We start from the raw sequence: 26,310 nt of genomic DNA on the forward strand, positions 1-26,310 counted from the left end.
ATTTCATTTTTATGAACATTGGTGTGTTTTCGTTTTACAGATGTGATTCTGGATACAATTATATAAAAATGTGTATCCACCACTTTCCGGAGAACGACGCTGGGTGTCACCATGAGTCATGACACTCCATTCCACCGTGACTGGTTGATAGACATTGGCCGTGATGACTTTATTTATAATTATCACGTAATTTTAATGAGAACAATGGACGAGGTTTTAGCTTTATGTCACATTTTCACATCACTATATCACCGTTGCGACTACTCTTTTGTTTATGAAGTCTATAAAACGAATTGTTGAACAAACATTTTAGATTGGCTGGGCTAACCGTTAGCTGTTAGCCGTTAGCAGTGTCAGTACTGCTGTTAGTTTGCTGCAGCAAAGCTAACAACTACGTTAACCATGACTAATTACAAAAACGTGCACACAGAAATAGTAATGTTTGTTCAATAATTCGTTTTCTAGACTTAACAAACATCAGATTTAGTCAAAACGGTTTTGGCAGCCCGGAGCCCCCACATTTGGTACCTACACCGGTGGCTAACGCTACCAGTTAGCCACTCGCTAGAATGCTACTAAAACCGACTTCTGTTGTGGTGTGACGCAATGGATCATGGGGAAAAAAAGTGGTGGATACTTATTCTGTCAAAGTATGTTTTTTTTCTGTTATAATGCGAACCGACAGTGAACTGGGTGTTTTGGTCTTCTCTCAGAACACGGGCCCCTTTCACGACATGCTGCTGGATGTCATCACCTGGGTGGGGATCCTCCTGTCCCTGGTCTGCCTGCTCATCAGCCTCTTCACCTTCTGCTTCTTCCGCGGCCTGCAAAGCGATCGCAACACCATCCACAAGAACCTGTGCATCAGCCTGTTCATCGCCGAGTCCCTGTTCCTGGTGGGCATCAATCGGGGAGACCAGCCGGTAAGTCATGTCACCGTGGCTTTGTAACTTTGTAGCATGAAAATATTAGTGATAGAAGAATTTATTGATAAAGGCATCAGTTGATATAAAGTGTATGTGCATGTAGAGGTAAAACAAAAAAGAAGTAAAGGGTCATTTAGAGAGCAGAGACCTAAACCAAGGTCAATTTCAGAAGTCATGCACCAATCTTTAGAGGAAATTCAATTCACATTCATAGTAAATGATTCTTTTTTTTTTCCCATGTATTTTTATTGGGCATTTATAATACAAACATACAAACATAATAATTACAGAACACGTAAACAAAGACAACAGAAACAGAACATGACAGGTTGACAAAAAAAAAAAAAAACCACCCCACTCCCCACCCCCTGGAGAAGACCCACATGGAAAATATCACAAGAACCCTGCTAGCATAGAAGACCGAATATTAAGATGGGTTCGTATTAGCAAGGTACTGTACAGTATAAGAGGTTGCCAAGTTGCGTCAAATTTCAGGACATATCTTATTCTTTCCAGATGGAGTGTATTAGTTAATTCCTCTAACCACATCTTAGATGTCGGTGTTTTTTCACTCTTCCATAATAAAAGAATATTTTTTTTCGCTTTAGCATTGTTGTGCTTTGCTTAATTTTTTAAAGGTTTCAGACACCCCGAGAATAATAAGTAAGGGTTCTGACTTTATCACAAACCTCATAACCTCGGACATTATATCAAAAACACCAGCCCAGAAAGAGTAAATTTTGGGGCATAGATAGTAAATGATTCTTTTCACCTCACCCATGTTCACAAATCACAGCTTTTTGCATTCTCCTACTGAAAAATAATAAGACACTGAGGGAAAACACAACGTCTTTGGTGAATGTAACGAAAAGGAATAGTTTGGAAATACTCCTTTAGGCTTTCTTGCTAAAGGATCAAAGTTAATTTGAAGTCTCAGATGTTGGTTTGAAATCTATGCCATTGGGTAATTGGGTTATCTTACAGAGCTGAAGGTGGCAAAAATGCAGTGATTTTCAAAGTGTAAAATGTTGACATCCATATCGTTTGGCAGAAACATATACAGTACAACAACTGGAAGTCTGTATTTTTATTATATTATCCAGCAAGAGGTGCATTGATGTCTTACAGTAATACAAAACAAATAAGTAACTCTTTCTTTGTAGCCTGCAGAAAAAGAAAAGAAAAAAAAAACTCTTGAATCATTAAATTTGTTGAAAATCTTTTCATATGTACATACTCCCCAGGGGCTGCTAGATGTGCTCCCTGGAAGCTTCGTATTAATCTCCAGTGAAAAATGTTCACTGTTTTCTTACTTTGATTTTTTTTTTTTTTTTTTTTCTTGAAAAGACGTAACCTCTGGTGTCACACATTGCTGCGAGTGGTAGTTCCCAGTGAGTGCCAGTGGCCCTGAACTTTTTTTTTTTTTTTTGATCCCTCATGTCTGAATGAAAAGACTTGAATCTCTTTATTTTACAAACACTCTCTTCCTCCGTTTCAAAAAAAAAAAACGATCACGCACTCAAACGTACTCACACATACAATGACCCAACTCATATCTAAATGACTCATACACCTCACATTCATACGTACACTCCCGCTGCATTTTTCCAATTTGTATACACTTGAGATTTATCTATATGAAGCTGTTTAATCCATTAAAGCTTCTTCTCGCTGGGTAACTCCAGTTATGGAGTGCTCCTCTCCTGCTGTCACTGTTCAGTCATTGTCAAGTGTGCGTGTGTGTGCTCTGCAGCCATGCTGTAGACAAAATGTGCAGTCATTACATGTATGCAGGGATGGCAGAGGCGCTTTATTCCACCTACAGCTTCTTGCAATCATGTCATCTTCGCTTGCTAATGAGGCAGAGTACACAGTTAGTTTTGCTCTCCGAGGGGGGAGAAGAAGGGAGAAAAAAAAAGGAAAGGAGGGTGAGTCATTGTTAAAGTACTGTCTGTGCACGGTATAAAATGATCTCCGTGCCTATAAATTTATAATGGGGTCAAGCACTGGAATACATCTTATAGCTAACAGTCTTTTTTAATCATTTGAGTTATTTATTTATTGTCATCATATGTATCATATTATCCCACATGGTTCAGTGCAGAAGAGTGATCTGTCCTTCCATCCAACCTCATGCTATCAAAACAAATCTATATTCTGCCCTTCAAATATCACTCTAAGTATCTCAACCAAAACTCACAGGCCCACAGTTTAGCAGCACGGCGACTTCCCTGTGAAGTTATAGGTAATACTTTGGCCCCACACCTTTTCCCTTCCATAACATTTTATGGGGTGTGATTCACAGCCCCGGCTTCCAAGATCGCTCTCCTGGACCGCAATTAATGTCCACTCAACCTTTTTAGTTATTTAATTGAATCCATTTCGGTGACAAAATACGCCACTTATGTTCAACTGTGCCAATAATTAGATCGATCTACAGTATGTGAGTATTGTGCGGGCGTCGTTATTGTTAAGGGAAAAAGCGCGTGCTGCTGGTGTCGTCGGAGGAGGAAAGTGTAACTACATTCTGTGCTCGCACCTGGCCGCGGCGTACGACGGCGCCGAGCTCCAAACGGCTCCTGGGCTGTTGACTTCACTTCTTCATTCATAACTCTCTCTTTCATCCATGCCAGCTTAGCAAGCAAACAAACAAGACCACATGGACCCCGCTAGCTGCAGCTTCTTCCTCTTGCCAGTCACTGCAGGCAAACATCCAATCACTTCAGCCAAACAAAGCTTAGCAATGCTAATTGTTTGGGAAGACACAAACATGGAGGGGTCAGGAAATGCTGCGTGGTGGTTATAGGCACTTGGATGACACACGTTCGCCTGTCATATTATGCCCTTTAGCAAGGCATTTAATCCTACAGAAAATGAGTTAAATGCCCAAAAGGGATTGGATTGAAATATGTTTTCGGCAGTTAATGCTCATATTTCAAGTCTTTCTCCCCTCTGCCTCTTTATCTCCCTCTTTATCTCCCTCATTCCCTCTGTCTGCCCATAAAACTTCTTCTCCCCCAGATCGCCTGTGCCGTCTTTGCCGCCCTGCTCCACTTCTTCTTCCTGGCGGCGTTCACGTGGATGTTCCTGGAGGGCGTGCAGCTCTACATCATGCTGGTGGAGGTGTTCGAGAGCGAGCACTCGCGCCGCCGCTACTTCTACCTGGTGGGCTACGGCGTCCCCGCGCTGATCGTGGCCGTGTCGGCCGCGGTGGACTACCGCAGTTACGGCACCGACCAAGTGTGAGTACATTAGACTTCCCAATCTGTCCCAGTGCTGCAGGGGGGGTGGGGGGGGGGTGACTTCTCCAGTCTGCGTGTTAAACTTGAATGTTGCCATGGCGGCAGCTTTTCTAGACAATTCGTTTTAGAAAATCTTTTATTTAACACTCAATTTTTTGCGCCAGTAGAATTCCAACCCATGCATTACTGAGGAGTACGTGGACGGCTTCTTTGAAAAGCGCATTAGTTCACTTAACCAACAGATCCTTTCAGGGAAGTATTTAATATTAAAGGACAACTACGCTGATTTTACACATTGAGATTCATTTGCTAGTCATGAGGCATAGCTACAAAGCCTGTGAAAGCAGTTGTATAATGTCTTTTGTTGCTCTGGAGGAGCATGGGGGCACAGAAGTGGAAAGATGTGGGTGTAGAAATACATGCAAACTGCATGATGGGAAGTGTAGGATCCAGTGATTTTGCAGCTTCTTCCATTCTAAGGGACCCGATATGGGATATCGACCACTTCTGCATTGATTGTTATCAGTATCTTTTTGATCTGTGTGTTGTCAGTCAGAAAGCAAGCGTTATTAATTGTTCTTTATAAAAATGTACAGATATTTAAGACCAAGGGGAATTTTTTGTTTCCTGTCACACATGCTGTATTATACACAGGGTTCCTACACAAGTATGGAAAAGTATGGAATTAGATTTTATACATTTCCAGGTTTGGAAAAGTATGGAAATGGCAACTATTATATGGAAATGTGTTTATCTTAATCTGGGTTTGACGTTATCTGAAGTTATTTGGGTTAATTATTTTGTATGCACTATTGTACCTAGCTACAATCTCCTGGAAATGATTTGGTGACATAATGGCATACAAAATCAGAATAATGGAAACAAATGATTTTATGATACACATCTATTTACTCAAATGTCACAAATTATTAAAATTTTTTTGACCAAGAAGTTTGCAAATTAGGGTCTGGAAAAAGTATTGAATTTGGAATTTTAAAACATGTAGGAACCCTGTATACAGCAATTTGATGGTCAAGGACATTCAAGCACCTCATGAACCAAAGGAGCCTGATCCTAATGGTACGTTCACACCCAAACTGTCAACGGACGTTGGCGTTGGAGCATCAGCAGCGTCCAGAGCGTCAAATTGAAGTTGAGAGAACTATTGTATGTAATGAGGAGCGTCGCAGCCGAAGCAGCAGCCTATTGCAGACCAGGATTTTTGGTGTGAACGTACAGCAACCCTGAGCTACAGTATAGTGTCTACCTGTCAACTTTACCACGATTTGCTTCATCAAGACACCAAAACAACTCTCCCAGAGTATTTAGAAAACAGTGGAGAATCTAGTTGTTGAGTTTACAAGTGATCTACTTGGATTAAGTGGGGGAAAACAAACAAAAAAAGGCCTTTCTTCACTTAACCTTGTCTCTCTGTGTGTGTGTATCTACAGTACAACCGCAGACACCCTGCTAACAACTTGACAACTGTTTGTGTTGGTTCGAGGGGCTTTAACAATGTTGCAGATGATGCTTCAATAGCTATCGCTCATCATCAACTTTTAATGAAGCTGCGTACATTTCCCCCGCTGCTGAATTGACATTGTTTTGACAGTGAAAAATGCTAACTTCAGGAGATAGTATTGCGGGATGAATGTCAGCCCATTGTGGTTAATGTCTTCAGCATTTTTTTTAGGATGCACAAATTACAGCGCGCGGATGGAGGGGTTTACTGTAGAAGGAGGGAGGTGGGAGTATGTTGAACAGGGAGATGGAGAACGGAAGACACGGAAAAAGACGAGAGATTAGCAAGAAACAGAAACGGGGAGCAGCAGCCTCCAATAAGGAATAATCCTCCAGCCTCTCTCCTCTTTAATACAAAGTGGTCTATAAAGCAGTGTAATGCCGCGCAGAGGATCACCCACCATTCCTCTCTGTTAATTTGAAACCCATTTGAAAATAATGAAGACCAGCATCAGCAGTTTGTTTCCGAGATGTTTATCATATACGGCACACACACACACACACACACACCCACGTCCACACACACGCAACTGGTAGACAGTGCATTTGTAGATTGGCGGAGCAATAGTTCTTGGTGATGGATGAGGTGATAGCTGCCACCGCCTGAGCCTTGGCATCATGTGAATAATTAAAGCCTGCCACCGGTGGAACAATTATACGCAGCCATTGAAGGATGAGGGAAGGGACAAGGCGTGACACGTGGTGAATAGAAGAACGTGGGAGGAGGGCACGCAGCCCCCCCACCCCCTACCCCCTTGGCCGCAAATTGATTCAGGGACAGCGACGTGGCCTTATTTTGAGCAGAAATATCCAACAAGTTTTCGGTGGAAAAAGTGAAAAAGTGACCCTGGTGCAATAGATGAAGCAGCGTCCAGTGACTCATAATAACTGAGCACATAAAAAAAAAAAGAAGAAAAAAAAAAAAAAGCAGGCCGCAGCAGCCTGAAGGTCAGCTAGCTTGTGAAGTCACCTCTTCAAAGTCAGAGATCAAATAATAATATGTGGTCCCAGGAAAGAAGTAAAGAAGGATCTCATCTCAGTCCCTCTTAGTAATTACAGAAGGTGCCCTTGAGCAAGGCACTGCACCGGCCCGTGGTCCGGTGGGACAGCTTTAATTGTCAGCAAAATAAGCATGTGATTCAGTGTAACTGGTCCGGTTTTAATGAAAGCAATACATCAGCCATGTGTAGGCTTATAGGAACTGGAATTACATTTTGAGTTGCAGTAATCTAGTTGATGTTACAGTGATTCTGTTACAAGGGTTCTGTTAAAGGTCCGGCATGGAGCTTTACTCACAAACAAACACTCATGTTTACGTTCAGCATGTGTGTCCTTGAGGGGCTAAACATACATACGTGAATTCAGTTCCAACATCTGCAAGGCCTTTTTTTTTTTTGTATCTTATTGAACCTTGTTCTGTTTACATGCTACATGTTTACAGGCTGGATGTTCTGGGCTGTAATCTGATTGGACTATCTGCTAGCTAGCATAACGTTCTTTGTTGTACAAGCTGATAGGCTGACAAGGTTAAAGCCACAGGAGGCTTTAACCTTGTTGCTGTTGGGGGCTCATTGTAACACTTTAACAATGGATTTCAAACAAAATTTAAAAATAAAATGCCTGTCTATATATATACAGTATATAATATAACTTCTGATGATAAGGGGCTGGGAAGCATCTCCTACTTTTAAAACATTAATTTTATGATTTGTTTGTATACTATAATGTCCTATTTGAAAAAAGATAAATGCCCGGCCATAAGTCTTACCATATCTCCTCCCACAATCATTTAGTGATAGGTTACTTTGTTAAAGTTGAATAGATCTGGAGGAGGAGGGAAACCAAGGAGCCACTGGTGGTATAATCTCCAGGGTGCCTTTAACCAGAGCAGCACACCAGACTAGAGATGTTTAAGGGCAAACTTTGCCTCAGGACTTGAGACCCAAGCAGAAAGCTGTCAGTCATCTCCTAGGCCTGAATATTTCACTTTCCTTTCCCTCCCTCGCTCGCTGGCTCGGTCGGTCACCAGCTCACCATCGCACCATCGCACCAGTGAAATGACTATCTCTGCTGCAGAGATGTCCTTGCAGATAAAGTTGCCTTTGGTCAAAGCCCATCCTGTGTCAGATTGGTGCCACGGATGAGAGAGCTGAACTCAGCTCAAAGGGCTGGCACAAGCCTGGCTAGCGTTGCGTCCGGCACATGCTAATGTCTTGTATTGCTCGGTCACTAAAGGAATTGTGCAAAAGGGAAAAAAGGGAGGGAAAAAAAAAAAAAAAGTATCACAGCAGGAGTTGAAATAAAACTCGATCTGCTCCAGAAGCCAAATGCAACCATGACTCAAGTGGAGAAAGGGAGGTAGAGAAGGCACAAGAAGAAAAAAAAATGACAGCCCGCAGCTCCTGCCGCCCACCATGTCTTTAAATCTTTCTATGATCTGAGGAAGAAGAAGGCAAAAAACGAACAATAGAACCTTCAGCATAATTTATAACAGCGCCGTTCGGAGCGAGCGCTTTGATGAGCTGCCAGAGTTCTGTGCGTGTTCTTCAGCTTTTGTTTGCGCTTGTTCACTTCTTTGTGCGTCCATATGTGTTTTTCTGTGTTGCCTCCTCTCATCCATTGATATCAGTGAGGGGGAGACGTATCAAGTCGCTGTAACAGCAAAGGAACAGTCAATTTTGGTCCTGTCACTTCTTATACAGTATTCTCTCTTGTTTTGTCTGCCAGTTCTTTGCCGACAAAAAAGTGAAAGATGTACAAACTTGTCCACGGCGGTTGAGATTTTTTTTTTTTCCCGCCTGGATGTTGAATTGGTTTGGGGCTATATGGCTGTGAATAACGAAGACGCCTCATTTTGTTTTTCCTCCGAGGGAGTGGGACCAAAAATAGCAATCATCATATCATGGTTAGCTTTGTTTCGCTCTCACATCGTCTGCATTGAATCAGACAAGCTTTACGGACAAAAGACACCTATTTTAAAGCAGACTGAGACATGTATAATTTACATTTTTTTTTACATTTGTGTCTTTTTTTCAACCCGAGTCTGTGTTTAAAGGCCATCGAAGCCTCCTCATGCACTTCAGTTTGCCTGAAAATGCAGTGGAATTACAGTTATTCTCTGCCACTTCCATTTCCCCCTCTCTGGCCTCTTCTGACTGACAACACGCCTGTATGAACTGTAATTTTCCAGTGGCCAAAAATGGAGGCGTGTATCTGCTGCAGTAGCGGAGATTAAAAGATTAATAATTCAACAATAGGTCATGTATCAAGTTTTTTTTTCTTCTTTTTACTTTTCCATTTCAAAAGGGAGGCACTGTCGCCTATCCACCGGCCCTGTTGCTTCTGGCCTGTATTTAATTTAGCCGGTGGAGGAGATCTGACCATGTGTACTATTTTTGATATGAAGTACGAGGTCAGAGGAGCAGCGTTATTTCATTATTGACGTAATTACAGCAGTTGCAGTTAACGGGGGACGTGTGAGACACTTTGTTGAGCGCTTAAGGACTGTGTGTGGTCAAGTCTGTCTGGGTCAAGGTCAATCCAATTCCTTTCGAGTCATACAGTTAGAATTCAATTGAGAACTAATTGAGTCATCCATAAATAATCATCTGCGGTCATAATTTTACGCTTCAGCCATAAAAATCGAAAAAGAATTTAACTGAGGTTCAGTTACTGTCTGCCATCTTTCTCTGTTTTTGCTACTTCCCTTCTCTGTTTGCTGTTTTACTTTGAATATTCCACCTGTTTTGCCTGTGTGTTGGCTGCCATTGGCATTGAGAGACCTCTCTCTCCCCCAAATTCTTATAATATTTCAACCCCCTCGCTACGAACTGTGTTTTGAAGTGTCTATTCCTCTGTGTCACTCCAGCCTCTCCCTCCTGATGTATATCCCCTGAGCTGGATATAAAGCTATAACCTCAAATATTTCTTCTCTCCCCCTCTTTCCTCACTTTCTCCATTCATATTGACCATCCCCTCTCTCTCACTTCACCCCCCCCACCCTCCCCTCTCCTCTCTCTCCTCTCACTCTGTCTCTGTCATTGCAGTTGCTGGCTTCGCCTGGACACCTACTTCATTTGGAGTTTCATAGGACCAGCAACCTTGATAATTATGGTAAGCGTGTCCCACCCCCCTGTCTGCTCATTAACCCTACTTAGCCTGGGGGTCGTCGTTTAAATGGTCCGCCGAGAACCCTTTTTTACATTTTTTTATTCCGGCTCCCATCCTCCCTCCTCCTCCTCCTCTCTGCCCTGTTGAGCATATATGCCACCGGCAGGCACAGAGCCGTCCAGAAAAACGAATGAGGGGTGTAGAGAATGTATTGCAGTTTGTCACCCCGCTGCAGTCACCGGCTGAGACAATTTTGGGGGGGAGGAAGCAGAGTGGGGTGGGTGGGTGGGTGGTGGGGGAGCCAGAGACAGAGTCGGAGAATGAACTCTGCTCAGTATGCAGTGTTGGAGTAATCCGCACTGCGATTATGATTGATTCTGTTCCCGTTCCAACTTGTACTCTACTACCTTTTCCCGACTCCTCCATACACACACACACAGACACACAGAGCCCTGGGTGCAGATACACAAGCATTATGCAAGGAGGACTCACACACACACACACATTTTTGGTGTCGTTCCCAACTAGGACAGGCCTAATTTTCTAATAAAATAGCTCATTTATTGATCCAACTGCTTTAAATCTAATGTCAGACTGCTGTTCATTAAGCATTTCAGCTAAAGCCAAGCCGTAAAGATTACACTGCCACCAGAGATGTGCTCCTAATTCTCCAAGACACCAGTCAGCCATCATTACACACATTTGGAAACAAGTAAATCAACTTATGAATATCCCTGACAAAAAAAAAAACAAGTGACAATATGCTCATCCAATGGGATTATTCACTTCAAAAAACCCACAAAATGTCTTTTTTTCTCCAGCAATGTTTAATACATCTCTCTCTTGCTATACGGCTACAATCTGGTTGCCAAATCCAAACATGCATAATACACTTTCACGCTCTAGTTTTAGGAGTAATTACTCATAATACATCTGTGTGCACATCATGACTCACTCCTTTCACTTTTAGATGAACAAACAAGTGTATCTATGCTGGAAAGACGGTTAGAGCTCACATCCAACTCTGCGGCTGGGAGATTGGTGATGGTGCAGTTCAGGAAAGTGAGCTTTTGCAGCGTTTAAAAAAAAAATCATATCACCTCATATTAGGTGAATGTCACTTGTGAAAAGAAAATATATGACAAGTGAGGAAAAGCTTACTAATTGCTGTCATTTTTGAGGAGTCATTCTGAAAAATCCTCTTGTGCTGCGACCAGATTCGACTCATTGTATACTTTTATGAATATAGACTCGCAGGGAAAAAGAAAATAATGAGATACGCCAGACTGAGTCTGTTTAATGTACTTTTTTTTTTAATATCCAACAGTCAAACATGAGTCCATTTTTTTCCCTGACTAATTACAGTATGTTTGGCAAATGGTGCAAAAGTTCAACTCTCTGAGACGTGCCTGACACAACTTCTGGGTTTGTTTTCGAGTTGTGTTCCCTGTTCCTACTTTTGTAAGAGAAATATCCACTGGATGGAAACAATATGTTATAGTTCAGTTCCTCAAGCAAAACACACACACAAGTGTTTTTTTTCCGCCCAGATGTAATAACAGCAAAAGAAAACAGCAGTGTTACAGTCATTCTCTGTGGCTGCCTTTAAGTGTGAATATGATGAGACAAGTGCGAGGAAGTCAGATGGAAAGGCTCCCTCATACTATGCAGCTGTCCTGTTCCACCCTTCCCTGTTTAGCCCGTTGTACCACCGTAGTGGTTTCATAGGATTTTGCGCTCTGTTTGGCAAAGTGGGAAACCGAGTCCGGCTGCAGCATCCCCAGCTTTGTGCGACAAAGTGCCCTGATTTAAAATGAATAGAAGCGAAACAGGAAACAAGCTTCATTCCTCTTTCTCTCTCATTCTGCCATTCCCTCTTCTCTCTCTCTCTTTCACAGCTCAATGTAATATTCTTGGGCATCGCTCTCTACAAGATGTTCCATCACACGGCCATCTTGAAACCAGACTCCGGTTGCCTGGACAACATCAAGTAAGAGCACTCTGATCACTCTGATATCTATTGTTTCTAACGGAGAGAATGTTTCAGTATGAGTATGATGTTCTCACTTCCACCACATGTGCTTAACCAGCTGTATGCTACTCAGTTCCAGCTCAGTTTACCTTAACTTTACTTCCTGTTTCTTGCTCTTTAATGAACTGAGCAACTTTTAGTGGGTACTCTGTATTCTAGCCGGTGTTCCAGCGCAATTCAAGTTGTCTTGCCTCCCCCTTTGATATTTTGAAACCTCATTAAAAGCACTTAAGGTTGTGAACACCCAACCCAAGGGCCTGAGTGTCTGAGCCTGCAAGGTAAGCACCTCCCATTATGCTGAAAGGTTATGTCAGGCAGGGTTAAAATCAAACAGGTAATTCTGTTGTGTCTCCATCATTATCTGAAGAACACTGTTGTCGGCGCGGGAAAAGGCCAGGAGACAATCTGACAGACCTGACCTGGTGTTATCTTGGTGTCAACACTTGCTGTCGATGAATATTCATATTGCGCGCGCGTGTTATGTGTGTTTGAGTCGGTTTATCTAGCGTATGCCTGGCTGCTTTCAGATAATGTGGAGCCTCAGGGACAATGATGATTATAAAGCTTTGATACAATCCTTCCTGGCGTGTTTACACATTTGTTAGTAGAAGTTTAAATATCTTGCCATACATTTACTGTAGGAGTGAATCAACCTAAGGAGGTTCTTCAAAGTAACAAACTTTAAGTAACAAAGATGCTACTGTCAAACTTTCAAATGGTAGATTTCTGTACTGCCAGAGCTGTGGAAGTGCCACAGCCTCAATTGGGGAATTAAATAAATGATATATCTACTTGTAAAGTTTCTTATTAGCATTCATTTGCAGTCCCATATCCATGTCCCTTGTTGCCCTGTTTTGGTCTCCACCAGAAAAAATATGGTAATCATCAGAAGCTATACAGTAATCATAGTAAGTAAACTGCTCAGATGATGAGTAGCCTAATCCTCAGTGGGTTTGTACCTTTCAAATGACGCATTATTAAATTACATCCAGTAACAAATGTTTCACCAAGTTGTGGAAGATGACATTGAAAAGTTGTTTTTATCATCCCGTCCCATTGCCCCGTAGGATGACACAGGATGACACTGTCTCTGTCTTTGAGGAAAGCTCCAGCTACCATGGTGTCAAGGCAGAGCCATGTCCCACAGATGGTGTAAAGTTGTTGTGCTGCCTGTTTGCCATGATGGATAAGGGTCTCTGCACTGTTTTTGCTGTCTGCCTTGCTTTTTTTTAAGCCACTCTGGACACATTAGTCTACTTTATGGCTGGCGTTTCGGAAGGTTTTTTTTTTTTTTTTCTTCTTGTGTGTGTGTGTGTGTGTCATCACATCACCAGTGTCTCAGCACAGTGGCCCCTGTCTGCCCTGCTTCTCTCAGCACAGTGATACACACATAAAAAAGATAATCTTCTTCAAGCATGATATAGCATGCTTTAGCTGCGCCATGTCAAACCATACTGCGCCACTGTGTTTTTCCATCACAAATGCACTGCAGGATATTCCCGAGCCAAACTGTGGTTTTAAGTGCTGTTTTTCCAGCAGGACCAAAGTGTGACCTGTATACTCACAGCACAGTCACCTGACAAGATGGAGGAGGAGGTGATGGCAAATGTTACTTGTTATGTCTGTGAAATACAATATTGTTGCCACTCTTTTTGTTATCCTTGGTTATATTTCATGAGCTTGAATATAACCTAACTTTAATGTAATTGTTGATTCAGTGTAGAAGCACTAAACCAGGTTGCACTGCACACACTAGCTCTAATATGGAGGTGGCTATTAGCTAACACATACGGTAACCAACTAAGCTAACATTAGCTTGCTAAGACATCAAGCGTTTGAACAGTTTAGAAACTTGACACATCTGACCTGGTCCTTGATAAAAGGCTGTTTAGTAAATAAATTACAAAAAATAATATATATACAAACAACAAAACATTATGCTAGTGTAATTTGACTGCTAAATTAGCATTCATAGATGTTCCCTATATTTTTCTAAATAACAAATTTGTAAATCAAACACAGCTATACTGTACCTACTTTTATTAACAAGTGCTGAAAGTAAAGCATATTGTCCATCTTTATCTTAAGAAACTATGCTACAGAATGTCATGCTAGTGGCTTCCTTCCTGAAACACTTTACACACAAACCTAATAGGCTAGATTTGTGAATAGCTGCTGTAGCCTAACCAAAACAGTGTCATCGTTGAACTGATCGGAGCCTCTCTTTTTTCTGATCCTTTTCCATTTGGCGTGCTCTGTCAAAGCTATAATGAGGTCCCCTACTTTCCTGCAATGTTAATAACATGTTGATCCAAATTTCACACCCCCTGTAGTGGCTACATGGTGAAAACCATCCATTTTCCATTCTTTCTTTTTTCCCCATTAGATTCTGCTGAAATAACTGGCTGTGTGTTTTGGTCCTGTTAGAAAAATGTGAATCGATACTATGCACTTTGCAAAAATGAAAGAAGTGAAATTGGGTTACGACTAGGGATTTGCGAAGCGGCTGCAGGAAGTGTTGACACAACCATCAAGGTCAGACAAGGGGAGCTTCAATTGTAAATGATCTGAATCCAGGTTTGGGTTCCTGTGAAAACAAGGAATTGATACAGTCCTCACAGTGTGGGTTCTGATCACCAACTGATCTGCCAATAGAAACCAACTTGCCCAAGCATTTAGATTCTCAAACAGATACGTTGTTATTCATACTGTGACATATGTATCTGTGCAAACAACATAGGCCCCTTCTCAAATATCCAACAACTTGCAAAACTTGTACCCTATTGAATATGCGTTATGGAAATAATGGAATGTAAAAAAAAAATCTGAGATGATTATTGAATGTATTAGTTCACATTTGGTCAACATTCTCCAAGACTATTTTTTAAGATGCATTGTGGAGTTTTCTTGCTACAGAAACATATCGACTTCCAGAGTTCTCAGTGTTGTATGATTTATAACACCGGCCTCCCATCATGTATTAAACAACTGACCTCCTGACCCCACAGCTTACTGACTTCCATTGGAAAATGCTATGAAGCCGTGTTGCCTTTGTCAGCGCTCATTCATCTGACGCAGTTCTTTTTTTTCTCTTCCTTTTTCTCTTTTTTATTTGACTCATAACCCATTGCTCAACCCACAACTGCAAAGACGCACTGAGTTAAACCCGCCTGAGAATTGTCGACTAAACACCGCAGCTTCACTGTACATATCTCTACATCACCAACAAGTCATAACAAAATGACAAAAAACGTGTTTTTCCACTTTTTTAGCCGGATAAAAATAACATTCTCCGTGCTCTCTAACTATTACAGCTGATCTTTTCAGAATCATTATTGCTGTATTTTTTTGCAAGCTTTTATTTGACTTATCGAGGTGAACTGGTTTGATGATCATGATAGCATGGGCTAATTAAGTCAATTTAGCTTAGTTTAATGAGGTGTATCTGCTTTTGTCTCATCTTTCTGCTCTTTGGTTTCTCTTTATGTTTTGATGTCACTTTTTCTGTTCAGATTTCATCATGCTGCCTTGTTTTAATATGAATGTTTCATCTCTCTTCCACTGTGTATCTCTTTCTCCCTCCCTGCTTTTTCTTCTTTTGATTAGCACTGGCATCCTGCCTTTTTATCTTATACTGTGTTTATCTTTAACATCTTTCTGTTTTTCATCTTTTCGTTTTTTTTCCCCCTCCTCCTTCTTCATTTTAGCTACCGTTATTATGATGGATGTGTTATTGTAGAATGGCACTGGTAAGATGCAACATTTCTCAGTAGAGAGTGTAGAATAGAATTAATATTGTGTTTGATGTGTTTTTCTCCCCCGCCTCACCCATAATGGAGACAGCGGCTGCCACTGCCCCGTGATTCATGGAATACAACATGACTTTTGCAACCAGGGTGACTTAAAATACCAAACCTGCCTCTGAATGCAGCATATTTAAAACACAACACGGGCTTAACATTTTTTTTTCTTTTAAAGAAAGGTGTGAATTCTATCTCGCGTAGCTTCTTCCCTGTGCCGATAAAAAACTTCAAATGAAATATGCTAACGAGGATGATGTCAAAGATATATAAAAAAAAAAAAAAACGTCTCCGCCGACATCAAAAACTTTGCACTATTGATGTCTTAAATACTTTGAGGTGATTAGCATTTTAAGCATACCTTTGGTTAAATAATTAACACCCTGTCGGGCTGATCACAGCACTTCCTCTCTTCCTCCCAGAAGCAGCCTATAAAATGACTTTATGCAGATTTTAAAACAGGTTGAATTGACCAATTGCAATCTCATACATAAATGATCTGTGACATTGCAATGAATGGCACCTCTGCAAATTAAGTCATTTTGAAGGAAATTGGTGGTAATTTGATGCCACATTCTGAAGTAGTTCTCTGACAAAAATTGCTCTTTTTTCCTCATTTTTTTTTTAAACATTTCAGCTCTCACTTTTTCTGTGCTTCAGACATGTAGAGGTGCTCTGCTCTGCTGCAGCCCTCGGGCGTGGATAGTATATCCATATCCATATATTGTGCAGTCATTCAGATGCATCTGCGGTCTTGTGACAAGCACAGTTGAGCATAAGTGCTCAAATTGCTGCATCTGACATTTAAAAAAAAAAAACAGTTTGAAATTTTTAATTATAATTATTCATCAACTATTTCCATCCTAATGATGCACAGAGGATCAGTGAGTGATGTTGTATCGCTGGCTTTCGGGCGTGCATCAGTCCTGGCAGGGGGAAAATGCTCGAGTGAAATGCACCCACTTCATTTGGAAGTGAGTTGTGATGCTTCTCAGTGGCTCTTGTGCTGTCTCAGAAGTTTTCTTTGCCTCGAGGCTGCTACCATGCAGCCCTCAAATTCATCCTCATATTTTTATCAGATAACTCCAGAAGAAGATAAGCCGCGTGCGATATGAGTCGTAGCCTCTTCATATCCTGTCGTCTCGGACGCATTTCTCATGACCTCTTGTGTCTTTATCATCCACCACCATCCCTTTTCGCCGAGTAAACTGCCACTAGTTAGAGGACGGTATTTTGTTCTCTCTTTGTGCCCACACTGCTTGTGTTTCTGTGTCCATTCCGGGGGCAATCGCCTTGATGAAGTACCTCTCCCACCAGGTCATTAAGACAGCCCTGGGAAAGTTATGTTTAATGGTTGCCCCGGCGAATTCATAAATCATTTATTTTGCCGCACACCTGGCCCATTTATAATATCTTAAATGCGAAGGTCTGCCAGCATTTATGAGGGCAGCTAGATACTTCTGTGAACCGAGATAATTATGGTTAGCGCCAGTAAATCACTAACAAATCCATTCCCAACATGTCTGAATGTCTGGCCTTGATGTTTGGATGTGGATGCTGTGAATGTAGCTTTAATCCCCGCTGCCAAAATAAGCCGTCTTCCTTCCTCGGTGTATTGTTTCCCTCTATAATGTCTAAATTTGTACATTGTATTTGTGGCCACACATTTTGGATTACACCTCTCCATCTCTTTTGTTATGTGATTTGATTCATTTCTGCCTGTTTTTTTTCTTTCTTTCTTGTTGTTATTTTCTCCTTGTCATCTTGCTCAGCTATCAGGATTATGAACCTGAGATCAAGTAAGACAAAATTGGAGGGGGGCTCGTTTTTTTTTTCCCCATAATGCCATGTTTGACCCACTCCCCCATATGAACAAAGTACTGTAGGACCTGGATCCATCTCACTACCTCTCTGAATCATGAACATCATTTGTTGAGTGGTCAGTCATGTTGAGGGCTACATTAGTGTTACATATACAGTACATGGCCACACATGTGACAGGTAAGATGAGTTTTAAATAGCAACTGTATCTTCACAGTGCACTATATAGAAATATTAGTATATAAGATATATAGATAAAGTACTCAGCATTTGGCCATAGGAAACCATATATTTTTAATATCTGCATCCAGTCCACAAGCATATCTGTTGCCTTCCCATCCATCCAGATCTCTATTGTCATATATTGTATATGAATCTGCATTTTTATCATCATCTGTGGCACAAAGAGTGCAAATCAGGGAAATATCAAGTCTTAGTGAAGGACAGGGAGAGAAAATGAAGATGATTAAATTCATTGTTGTTTCTAATCACTTAGTTTTTCCTCTGTGTTTGTGACGTGCCCTTTCTCCCCTCATAGAAAAGACCTTGATTTTTCACTGTTTTCTGATTTTCTTTTGCATTTTTAGTTTAATTCACTGGCAGTAAACAATCCAGTTAAAGTAGTGACTAACCCTAACTTTTGCCAAACAGATTAGCTGACTGTGTGGTGTTTCTTTTGTATCCTAGATCGTGGGTGATCGGGGCCATTGCCTTGCTGTGTCTGCTGGGTCTGACCTGGGCCTTTGGTCTGATGTATGTGAATGAGAGCACGGTGGTCATGGCCTACCTGTTCACCATCTTCAACTCCCTGCAAGGAATGTTCATCTTCATCTTCCACTGTGTGCTGCAGAAAAAGGTGCAGATTCATTTTTTTTCAAGACCTGGTACCTGACAATGATATTAAACCATTAACCACACAGTAATCGCATATTGTGACACTAGTCGACCTGATATGTTATTAAATTTATCTCATGCCTGAACAAACATGCTGAAAAAATATAAACCTGCCCTGTTAATTTGTTTCTGCTCTGTCTTTGCTTTGGTTTCACTTTGCGCAGGTGCGTAAGGAGTACGGAAAATGCCTTCGCACTCACTGCTGCAGCGGGAAAAGTGTGGACAGCTCCATCGGCTCTGGAAAAGGCACCGCCTCTCGTGCTCCAGGACGCTACTCCACAGGGTCACAGGTGGCATGACACTTTTCATGTCCCCCCTTTTGTTGTTTTTGTCCCTTTTAACCTATTTTGTTACCTGCTACTTTTACTATGCATGTGTTTTACTACTATTTTTAATATTAAATCAGCACAAAATGAAGGTGTTTTAAAGGGATGGTAGCATTTTTTTAAAGTGGGGTTGTATGATCTACAAATAGCCCCTAAGTACTTTAATTGCAGTAGAAGACTCTCTGCACTCCTCCCGTTAGCAACGCCAGCCCATAGCCCTGCCCAGAGATTTACAACATACATTGTTGTGAATGGACCCAAAGAAACGGCCTATTTTCGTGGCCTAAAAGAGGTTTTACCTGAAAAAAAAATACACAGTTCCATTGTTCGCTATAATATAATTTTTTCCAGCCCTTCAAAGTGCAGGAAAAACACTGTTTTTATTTTTTTTTTTTTCAGGTAAAACCTCCTTTTAGGCCGCGAAAATAGGCCGTTTCTTTGGGTCTGTTCACAACAATGTATGTTGTAAATCTCTGGGCAGGGCTATGGGCTGGCGTTGCTAACGGGAGGAGTGCAGAGAGTCTTCTACTATAATTAAAGTACTTAGGGGCTATTTGTAGATCATACAACCCCACTTTAAAAGTATGCTACTATCCCTTTAAGGTTACAAGTCTGCATACAAGAGGTATGAAGATACACAATCCTGAGTAATCCACAGATCAGCACAGAACAAATGAGGAGAGATTTTAAAGCTGACAGCGTAACGTACGTGGGGCAAACGTCCTTGTCTGGGAGTGACAACAGCAGAATGCAGTGTGTGCTGGTTTTAGCGTTCCTTTAGTACATAAAGTCAGTCTGCAATTCATTTTACTGGAGCAGGGTCTAGGCTGCACACTGGCACAGGAACACTGACTCACTGACTAAAAGTACTGGCTGGCTGGGGCTTCGTGAGGAATGTGTTCATGCTCACGAATGCAGATTCCGAGCGGCTCTGCCAAAGATACGTGAATTCCGTGCGCAAGTGGTAAGTCTGCTTGTAAAGTAAATTGTCAATCGATTCCTCCCACATTTACATGAAGTATAGGATAAATTGCCATGATACACTATAATTGAACATCACATCCACATTCCAAAGAGTGTCATTTCCTTCCAGTGTTTCAATTATAAATAGTCCTCAGAGTCGAGCATACAGTGGCAACCCACGATACAAGCTGGATTCTGCATACAGATCAAAGCCGTTAATTATACACAGTGCTGTGACAAGATGGCTCTAACCTCATGCTCAGTCGCTTTAGATGAGTGAGACAGGAATGGAAACACTCACAAAGACGTGGTTGTTTATTGCTAATTCCGAGGCAACTACATGAATGTGCAATCAGCAAAGTGCACGCTAACCCACTGGCTATGAGAAATTCAAGATTTTATCAGTCCAAGGAAAAAGAAAAAAAAAGAGAGAGAGAGAGAGAGAAAGAGATTGCAATGTCACTTTCCACCCATCTGTGTCTCCAGACAACCTGACATATGATATGTTAATGAGATAAGCTGTGTCACTGTATGTTGCTGTTGGGACGTAGGAGCTCGCGCGTCACACAGGGAGCGGTATCGATCACGGAACACCTGCGCGTGGGCTTTTTTTTTTTTTTTCTCGTGCTTCGTTAACCGTGGGATGTGATGATTAAGCTTTTACATATAAATGCCAATCTGCAGTGGAGAATTTCAAGGAGAGATTAGACGAGGTCCAAATGTAGCTAATGGCAATGGCAGCGGCAGTGACTTAATTAAGCTGAAACCTGTCTGACTCTTAAAAGCATTTGCGCCATTGCCACTGCATGACATCACTCTTAAAGCTGTCAGTTTTTGCTCAGACCCCTGCTATTATGTGTGTATATGTATATGTATATGTATATGTATATGTATATGTATATATATATATATATATATATATATGTGTGTTATATTTTGTATGTGATTCGCAATGGATTTCTGTAATTGCAGAGCAGAGAGTGCAGTGTCAGAGATCAGCGTGTGAGTGAGTCATACCTTGACAGGTTAAAACGCAGGATAATTCCAGTTTATTACATCGCAGGTCTTATTTTTGAGTGCCGGTCATCGTTTCTATCACTTATGATAGATATATAATAGATAAATGATGGATGGATAATTGCTGAGGTCTGGTAATGTGTGGACAAGTGGTCACAAACTGTTATTTATTTGGAGGTAAAACCGAAGGTAAGTGCACTCAGAAGAAATTGCCAATAATCTCTCATTGCTCAGGGAAACTGTGCACGTACACAAGTATGCTAAGTACGGTTAAATCTGGGAAATAATCAAGTTTTATTTAATCAAAAGATGGCTGCTGACCCTATCAATTAGACAGAGTTAACAGAGATAGCGTCCTATAAATAGCGTCACTCCAGGGAGCTGTAGACGCCGCTGAGGATCCAGGACTGCAATAAAGGCAGACAGGTGATACAGGTAAGGTGGGTTAAATATCATTAACAGAAGATGGTGATTGGATGTCGGGAAAGCCATGAACAAATATTCACAACAGAAAGTTTTAGGTTTTAGGAGTTTGCCTTCAACCTTTTACCTCCAATTAAAATCAGTGCAACTTGGGCATTTGATTAAAACTTGTATGATTGTTTATTGTGTATGTAACCAGATCTCAGCAACTTGCTTGAGTACAGGGTTATTTGGAGTATTTATAATATGAAGGACGGCCAAAACTACAAAACAGGACCCAAATCATCCCAAATGATTGTAATAAACCAACATTCTTCTAGTAAAGCATTCCACTGCTTTTTTTTTGCATCTTGCATATTACTTTCTTTTCAACATCACCTGACCTGTTGTACTGTATATTCCTCTGAACTCTTATAAGAAGCTGCTCTGGCACAGGATAGGAAGTGTTCATCCCTGTGGTTGGATATCCAGCCCACGGGACTCCATCATAATTAACCAGAATGAACTCCTCTTGGATTGAGCCTCTGCATCCTGACACACTGATCCGGGGAGTTTGACTGATGGTTTTATTATTGACTTCACCTAGCTCAGTTCTAATGCTCATCTTCAATTGGGGAGGGTTAGGTATTTATTCCCACAGCTGAAATGTTTCATGTTTTTTTTCTCCCTCTTTCAAAACAACAAGTCGACACTTGTTTATGTCTGGATCATGTTCATTTAACTTTTCCTTTTCTTAGTCGTGCTGCTGTCTGGTGTTCAGAGGGAATATTTTCCGATGTCTTCTGACGCCTGTCCTTTTTGTCCCCGCAGAGCCGCATCCGTCGGATGTGGAACGACACAGTCAGAAAACAGTCCGAGTCCTCTTTCATGACTGGCGACATCAACAGCTCTGCGTCGCTCAACAGAGGTACAGTACTTGGCTCTGCACCAAATATTTTCCCTCAGCACACCGGCCTTCACCAGACTACATAATTAATGCAGGATACTTTTTTCTTTTCTTTTTTTTGACGCAAAACTTGACTATTTTCTTGATTTAATGTCACCCCAAGGGCTCCAGACTATCAAAAGCCTTTTTTCAAATAAGTAAAGCTTTCAACCACAAACCTTAACCGAACAAGTCAAGTCAAGGCCAATCAGTCACTTCATAATAGCGACGCTCAGATGCTTAAAATGATAAAAAAAATTCTAAATAAGAGGCATTTTTTCCCACTCACCAAATGTTAAAAGACGCTCTAAAGGATGAGAAATGAAATGCATCAGAACTACTGTCAATAGACATGTGACGCCCCAATAGCTGAATGTGTTTGTCAACTTCTTTTTTTTTGCCTGGATGAAAGTGAACGTGATCGTGAATACAAGGCAGAGATCGAGAGGATAAACTCCTTTGGTGTCACACTGCTTCAGAAACTTGTTTATCACGTCTGCTGTTTCTTGACGCATCAACAAATCATCTCCGCAGTCGAGTCATTTAAAGGAGCACACGGTGACAAAAGACGTCGGTTCTTAAAGACGTTCATCAAAACGTCCGACAGTAGAAATTACAGGAGAGCAAATTTCATACTCATGCATTTTATCAAACTTTTTTATGAAGATGAGTAATTTTGGTAAAAGTATAAAAACGCCTTTTTCACCCCATCTCAAGCGATGTGGCGTCTGAATGTTAAAGCCTTGAAACAGAATCTGGGTGTCCCGTCAGGGGAGGGGGAAAAAAAGTGCTGAATAACAACCTAAAAAAAAAATCAATTCAGTGGAATTCCCTTTCAGAACCCTGTTAATAAAAAGCATTTTACCATAATGCATTTGACAGCGGCACAGTGGATAGAGTTAACTTCCCTCTCTCTGAGGTTGCTACAGAAAATAGATAGCAGGCTGCATCACATCAAACAGCAAAGAGCGCCCTGGCTGGCATCTTTCCCTAACACTCTCCCCCAGTCATCACATCTCTTGATGGAGGGCTCCAGTTCCACACTGCTCCCCATCGAAATTCGCTCTGGGCGCCCGCACGCGCAGACACTAATGCATAGTTAAAATGATGGATTAATGTTCGACACAGGGAGGAAGTGTCAAGATCTCGGTAATTAGGCACTCAGCTTAGCACCATCAACAGATACAGCTTTTATCCATTGCTGAAAGAGGCCGAACTGGAAAAGGGAGGTGGGGTGGAAGGCGAAATGGAAAACCGACATGGATGTTCCATAAAGACAAAAGGCGGAGTTAGAAATTATTAACGCGCTTTTTTTTTTTTTAGAACCCCTGACTTTTCTCCCAGGCTGGATGGGGGATAGAGACCGCGCTCACTAGGAGCTCGGGAATGTGCCAGAAAGTGCGTTCCGCCGCCCCAGAGCATCATGGGGAACAGATGCAAACGGAATTGCACTCATCCACGCCTGCTCCCATGTTGTTATTAAGGAATTACGTTGTGGAGGGGGTGGATATTTGTCGCTGATTCCTCTTTTACATCCTCCACCGCAAGAGCCCCACCACCTCCACCACCGCCACCGACTCCATCTCCCCTCCTTGCCCCGCTTTCCTTCGCACGTGAGGGAACAAGCTCCCAGCTGACACTCCTCTGGAGAGCCGTGGCGTGCAATCATCCTGATAGCGTCGCATGTTCAATTTATCCCAGCATTCAGGATTATTGCTACACAATCAGTGCGGGGTTTTTTTTTTGGAAATTGTCCAATTTATCAAACACAGACACAATAAGTGGGTGATCTGTCACTGGGAGAATTTAAAAGGAGGACGCTGTTTATGGAATACACTGTAATTAGGGCAAGCAGCAACAGCAACAACAAATTACTGCGTTATATATTTTTTTGTTTGTAATTTTTTTTTTTTCTAAATCAAAACAACGCTGATTTCCAAGCAAAACCATATTATGCCTAATTAATACTAAACTAGAATTAGAACAATAGTGGAAGATGAGCCTAAATCAGCAGTACTGTACTCATGTTCATGTTCATTAAGCACAGTCCTCCAAGATAGTAAATATTTCTGCAATTAAAATTCCATCAAAAAGTACACGAGCAACTTTGAAAAGATGAGGGGAGTCACAAGGTAACGTAAAAATCTCCATCCGTGTGACAGATTCGGAGCATTTGAAAAGAACAGGACGCTCAGCCGGGGAAATCTAATTGCTGTGTACCAGTACTTGGGATAAAAGATGTTTATCCGCTCTGGCAGAGAGTGTGTAACGGAAACACACGCATTCTTTAAATATAATATCATCACATCATGTTGACAGGGGAGAGGGTGGGCGGCTCGTAAACAGGACATGAATGCAAGTCAGAAATATTTTCAGCATACTTGACATTCTCTATATAATGTATCCAAACACTTAAAAAGAAATTATTTTCATCGCGGCTGACGAAAAGGAAAAAATAAAAAATAAAACAAACATCAGGGAATGTGCAGCAGTCATGTTTAAGGTTCTGCAGCTAATCACGGGGGCTCAGGCTCTGAAGGCTGCTTTGGTGTGGTGCTACAGTATGTGGTCGGGGGGGTAAAAAACTGATGAGTCATTCAAGCAAAGATCCTGGCAGCAAGTATCTGAGGACAAGCATCACATAAATAGAAGATGAGCCTGTGTTGTGTTTGCGTAAAAAGGAGGCGCGGCTGAAGCAAAGTAATGACCGTCTCCAACTAAAGAGAGGCTGCGGCTTCAGTCGGAGGCAGCAGCACGTAGAGGATGAGACCAAATATGAACTTTGATCTTCGGAGAAAAGGAAAATAATGAAACCACTTCAGCTCATAAGTCTGGCAACGCCACAAACAATAACACTCGTGACGCGTGGATCCATCGCCCCCTCCCTCCCCTTTCATTCTGATACAGTATCCGTCCTCGCACACCATATGTGCAATTTAGAATAATAATGGCGCTACATTTAACACTCGAAAAGTCTTGGTTATTTTTGAAACAATGATATGAATGACTCATTTCTCGTCTGACTTTAGATCCGACGTGTGCAGGCACCGCACCTCAACTCAGAGTTTTGGGTTTTAGACAGGAGCAGAGGAGGAAGTTGATATATAGAATGTAGAGGTGGAGGTTTGGCTGGATGTCTGGGGCCGGGACTTGTTGCTTTATAATAGCGAACGAACGGCCCGTGACGAGAATTGAAAGCACTTCCTTTCTGTTCATTAGTTCAGCCTCAAAGACCAAACACTGTCCTGAGTGGTTCCTGTACTCTTGTCCTGTTTCAGTGTAGAACTGTAGTGTAACACTACATGTGTCGTGTTGGCCGTGTCGGTGCTTCCTTTGATTTCTTTATTTTTCTGTAATGTATGTCTGTTAGCTATTGTACGCTGCCTGAATGTGGAGCTCAAAAAAAAAAAAAAAAAGTGGAGAAAACAGGCTGAAAACTAATGGCCGGCATTAATAATACAATTAATACACTTTCCATTGGTCCCATTAGCCATGTCAGTTCAGCTCTGCCACTTTCATGTAGCGAACCCCCCTCACATTAATGTGATCATCTGGATGTTAATGGCTGTCATTGCTCAGCTGCATCTGCCCAACTGATATGAATGTTCTCTCTCTTTCTCTCTCTGTCTATATATCAATTTATTCTCCCACCTACCTTCTTCTGTCTCTCCACTCCTTTTTTTCTATTCTGTCTCACTCTGTCTCTTTCTGGCTGCTCCAGGGGCTATGGCTAACCATCTTATACCTAATGCACTCCTACGTCCTCATGGCACTAACAATCCCTATAATACATTGCTTGGGGAATCGGCAGTCTATAACAACCCTCTGGGCATGTACAACACACAAGGTGTGCTAGCTTCTTTTCATTCTTTAACATTGTGGCTGGGGCAGTGTTGTTTTATTTTCCTGTGTAGTCCTGTAGAAACGTACGAGGTTGCACTACAGGGTCTTTGTTCCTGGCCAACCACTTCATCATTGGAGAACTAAAAGTAATAGATTTGCACTAAACTAGAATTCCTGAGTGCAACCTTGAAGGTTTTTTTTTACAGGGCTTTAATTAAAATAACACTGCTCTAGATGTTTGTGTTAGCTTTGAACCAACTGTAGCTTTATCACAAAAAATCCCTCAGGTTTTGTCCTGTGGGGTTTTTGTAATGGAGGTGTGTCATGGCTTCTGGTCAGGGCGCGCAATTCGGTCACACTCAAGTCGTAGCTGTTTGGCTGACAAAGAGAAAAAAGAAAAGAAAAAGAAAAACCAAGAGTGTGTCCCCATAGGGAGCCGGATACATCCCCAGTCATTTATTTTAAAT

The 26,310-nt window shown here is 41.6% G+C and overlaps 1 protein-coding gene across 10 annotated transcripts in view; it reads left to right on the forward strand.

Annotated features, from left to right (window-relative positions):
- LOC146969645 (adhesion G protein-coupled receptor L3) overlaps nt 1-26,310 on the forward strand; it is a 208,633-nt gene that overhangs the window by 177,137 nt on the left and 5,186 nt on the right. For 5 of the 10 annotated variants that reach the window (XM_085760140.1, XM_085760142.1, XM_085760141.1 and 2 more), the window contains 8 exons: nt 714-923; nt 3,948-4,168; nt 9,736-9,802; nt 11,698-11,789; nt 18,140-18,308; nt 18,511-18,636; nt 21,886-21,982; nt 25,722-25,847. In XM_085760140.1, coding sequence (XP_085616266.1) covers nt 714-923; nt 3,948-4,168; nt 9,736-9,802; nt 11,698-11,789; nt 18,140-18,308; nt 18,511-18,636; nt 21,886-21,982; nt 25,722-25,847 — 1,108 coding nt within the window. The remainder of the gene's footprint in view (nt 1-713; nt 924-3,947; nt 4,169-9,735; nt 9,803-11,697; nt 11,790-18,139; nt 18,309-18,510; nt 18,637-21,885; nt 21,983-25,721; nt 25,848-26,310) is intronic. The other 5 variants (XM_085760145.1, XM_085760146.1, XM_085760148.1 and 2 more) reach the window with 1 other exon arrangement.

The sequence above is a fragment of the Trachurus japonicus genome, chromosome 18 (assembly GCF_045865225.1).
Source record: "Trachurus japonicus isolate A0001 chromosome 18, Traja_1.0".
In the NCBI taxonomy this organism is placed as follows: domain Eukaryota; kingdom Metazoa; phylum Chordata; class Actinopteri; order Carangiformes; family Carangidae; genus Trachurus; species Trachurus japonicus.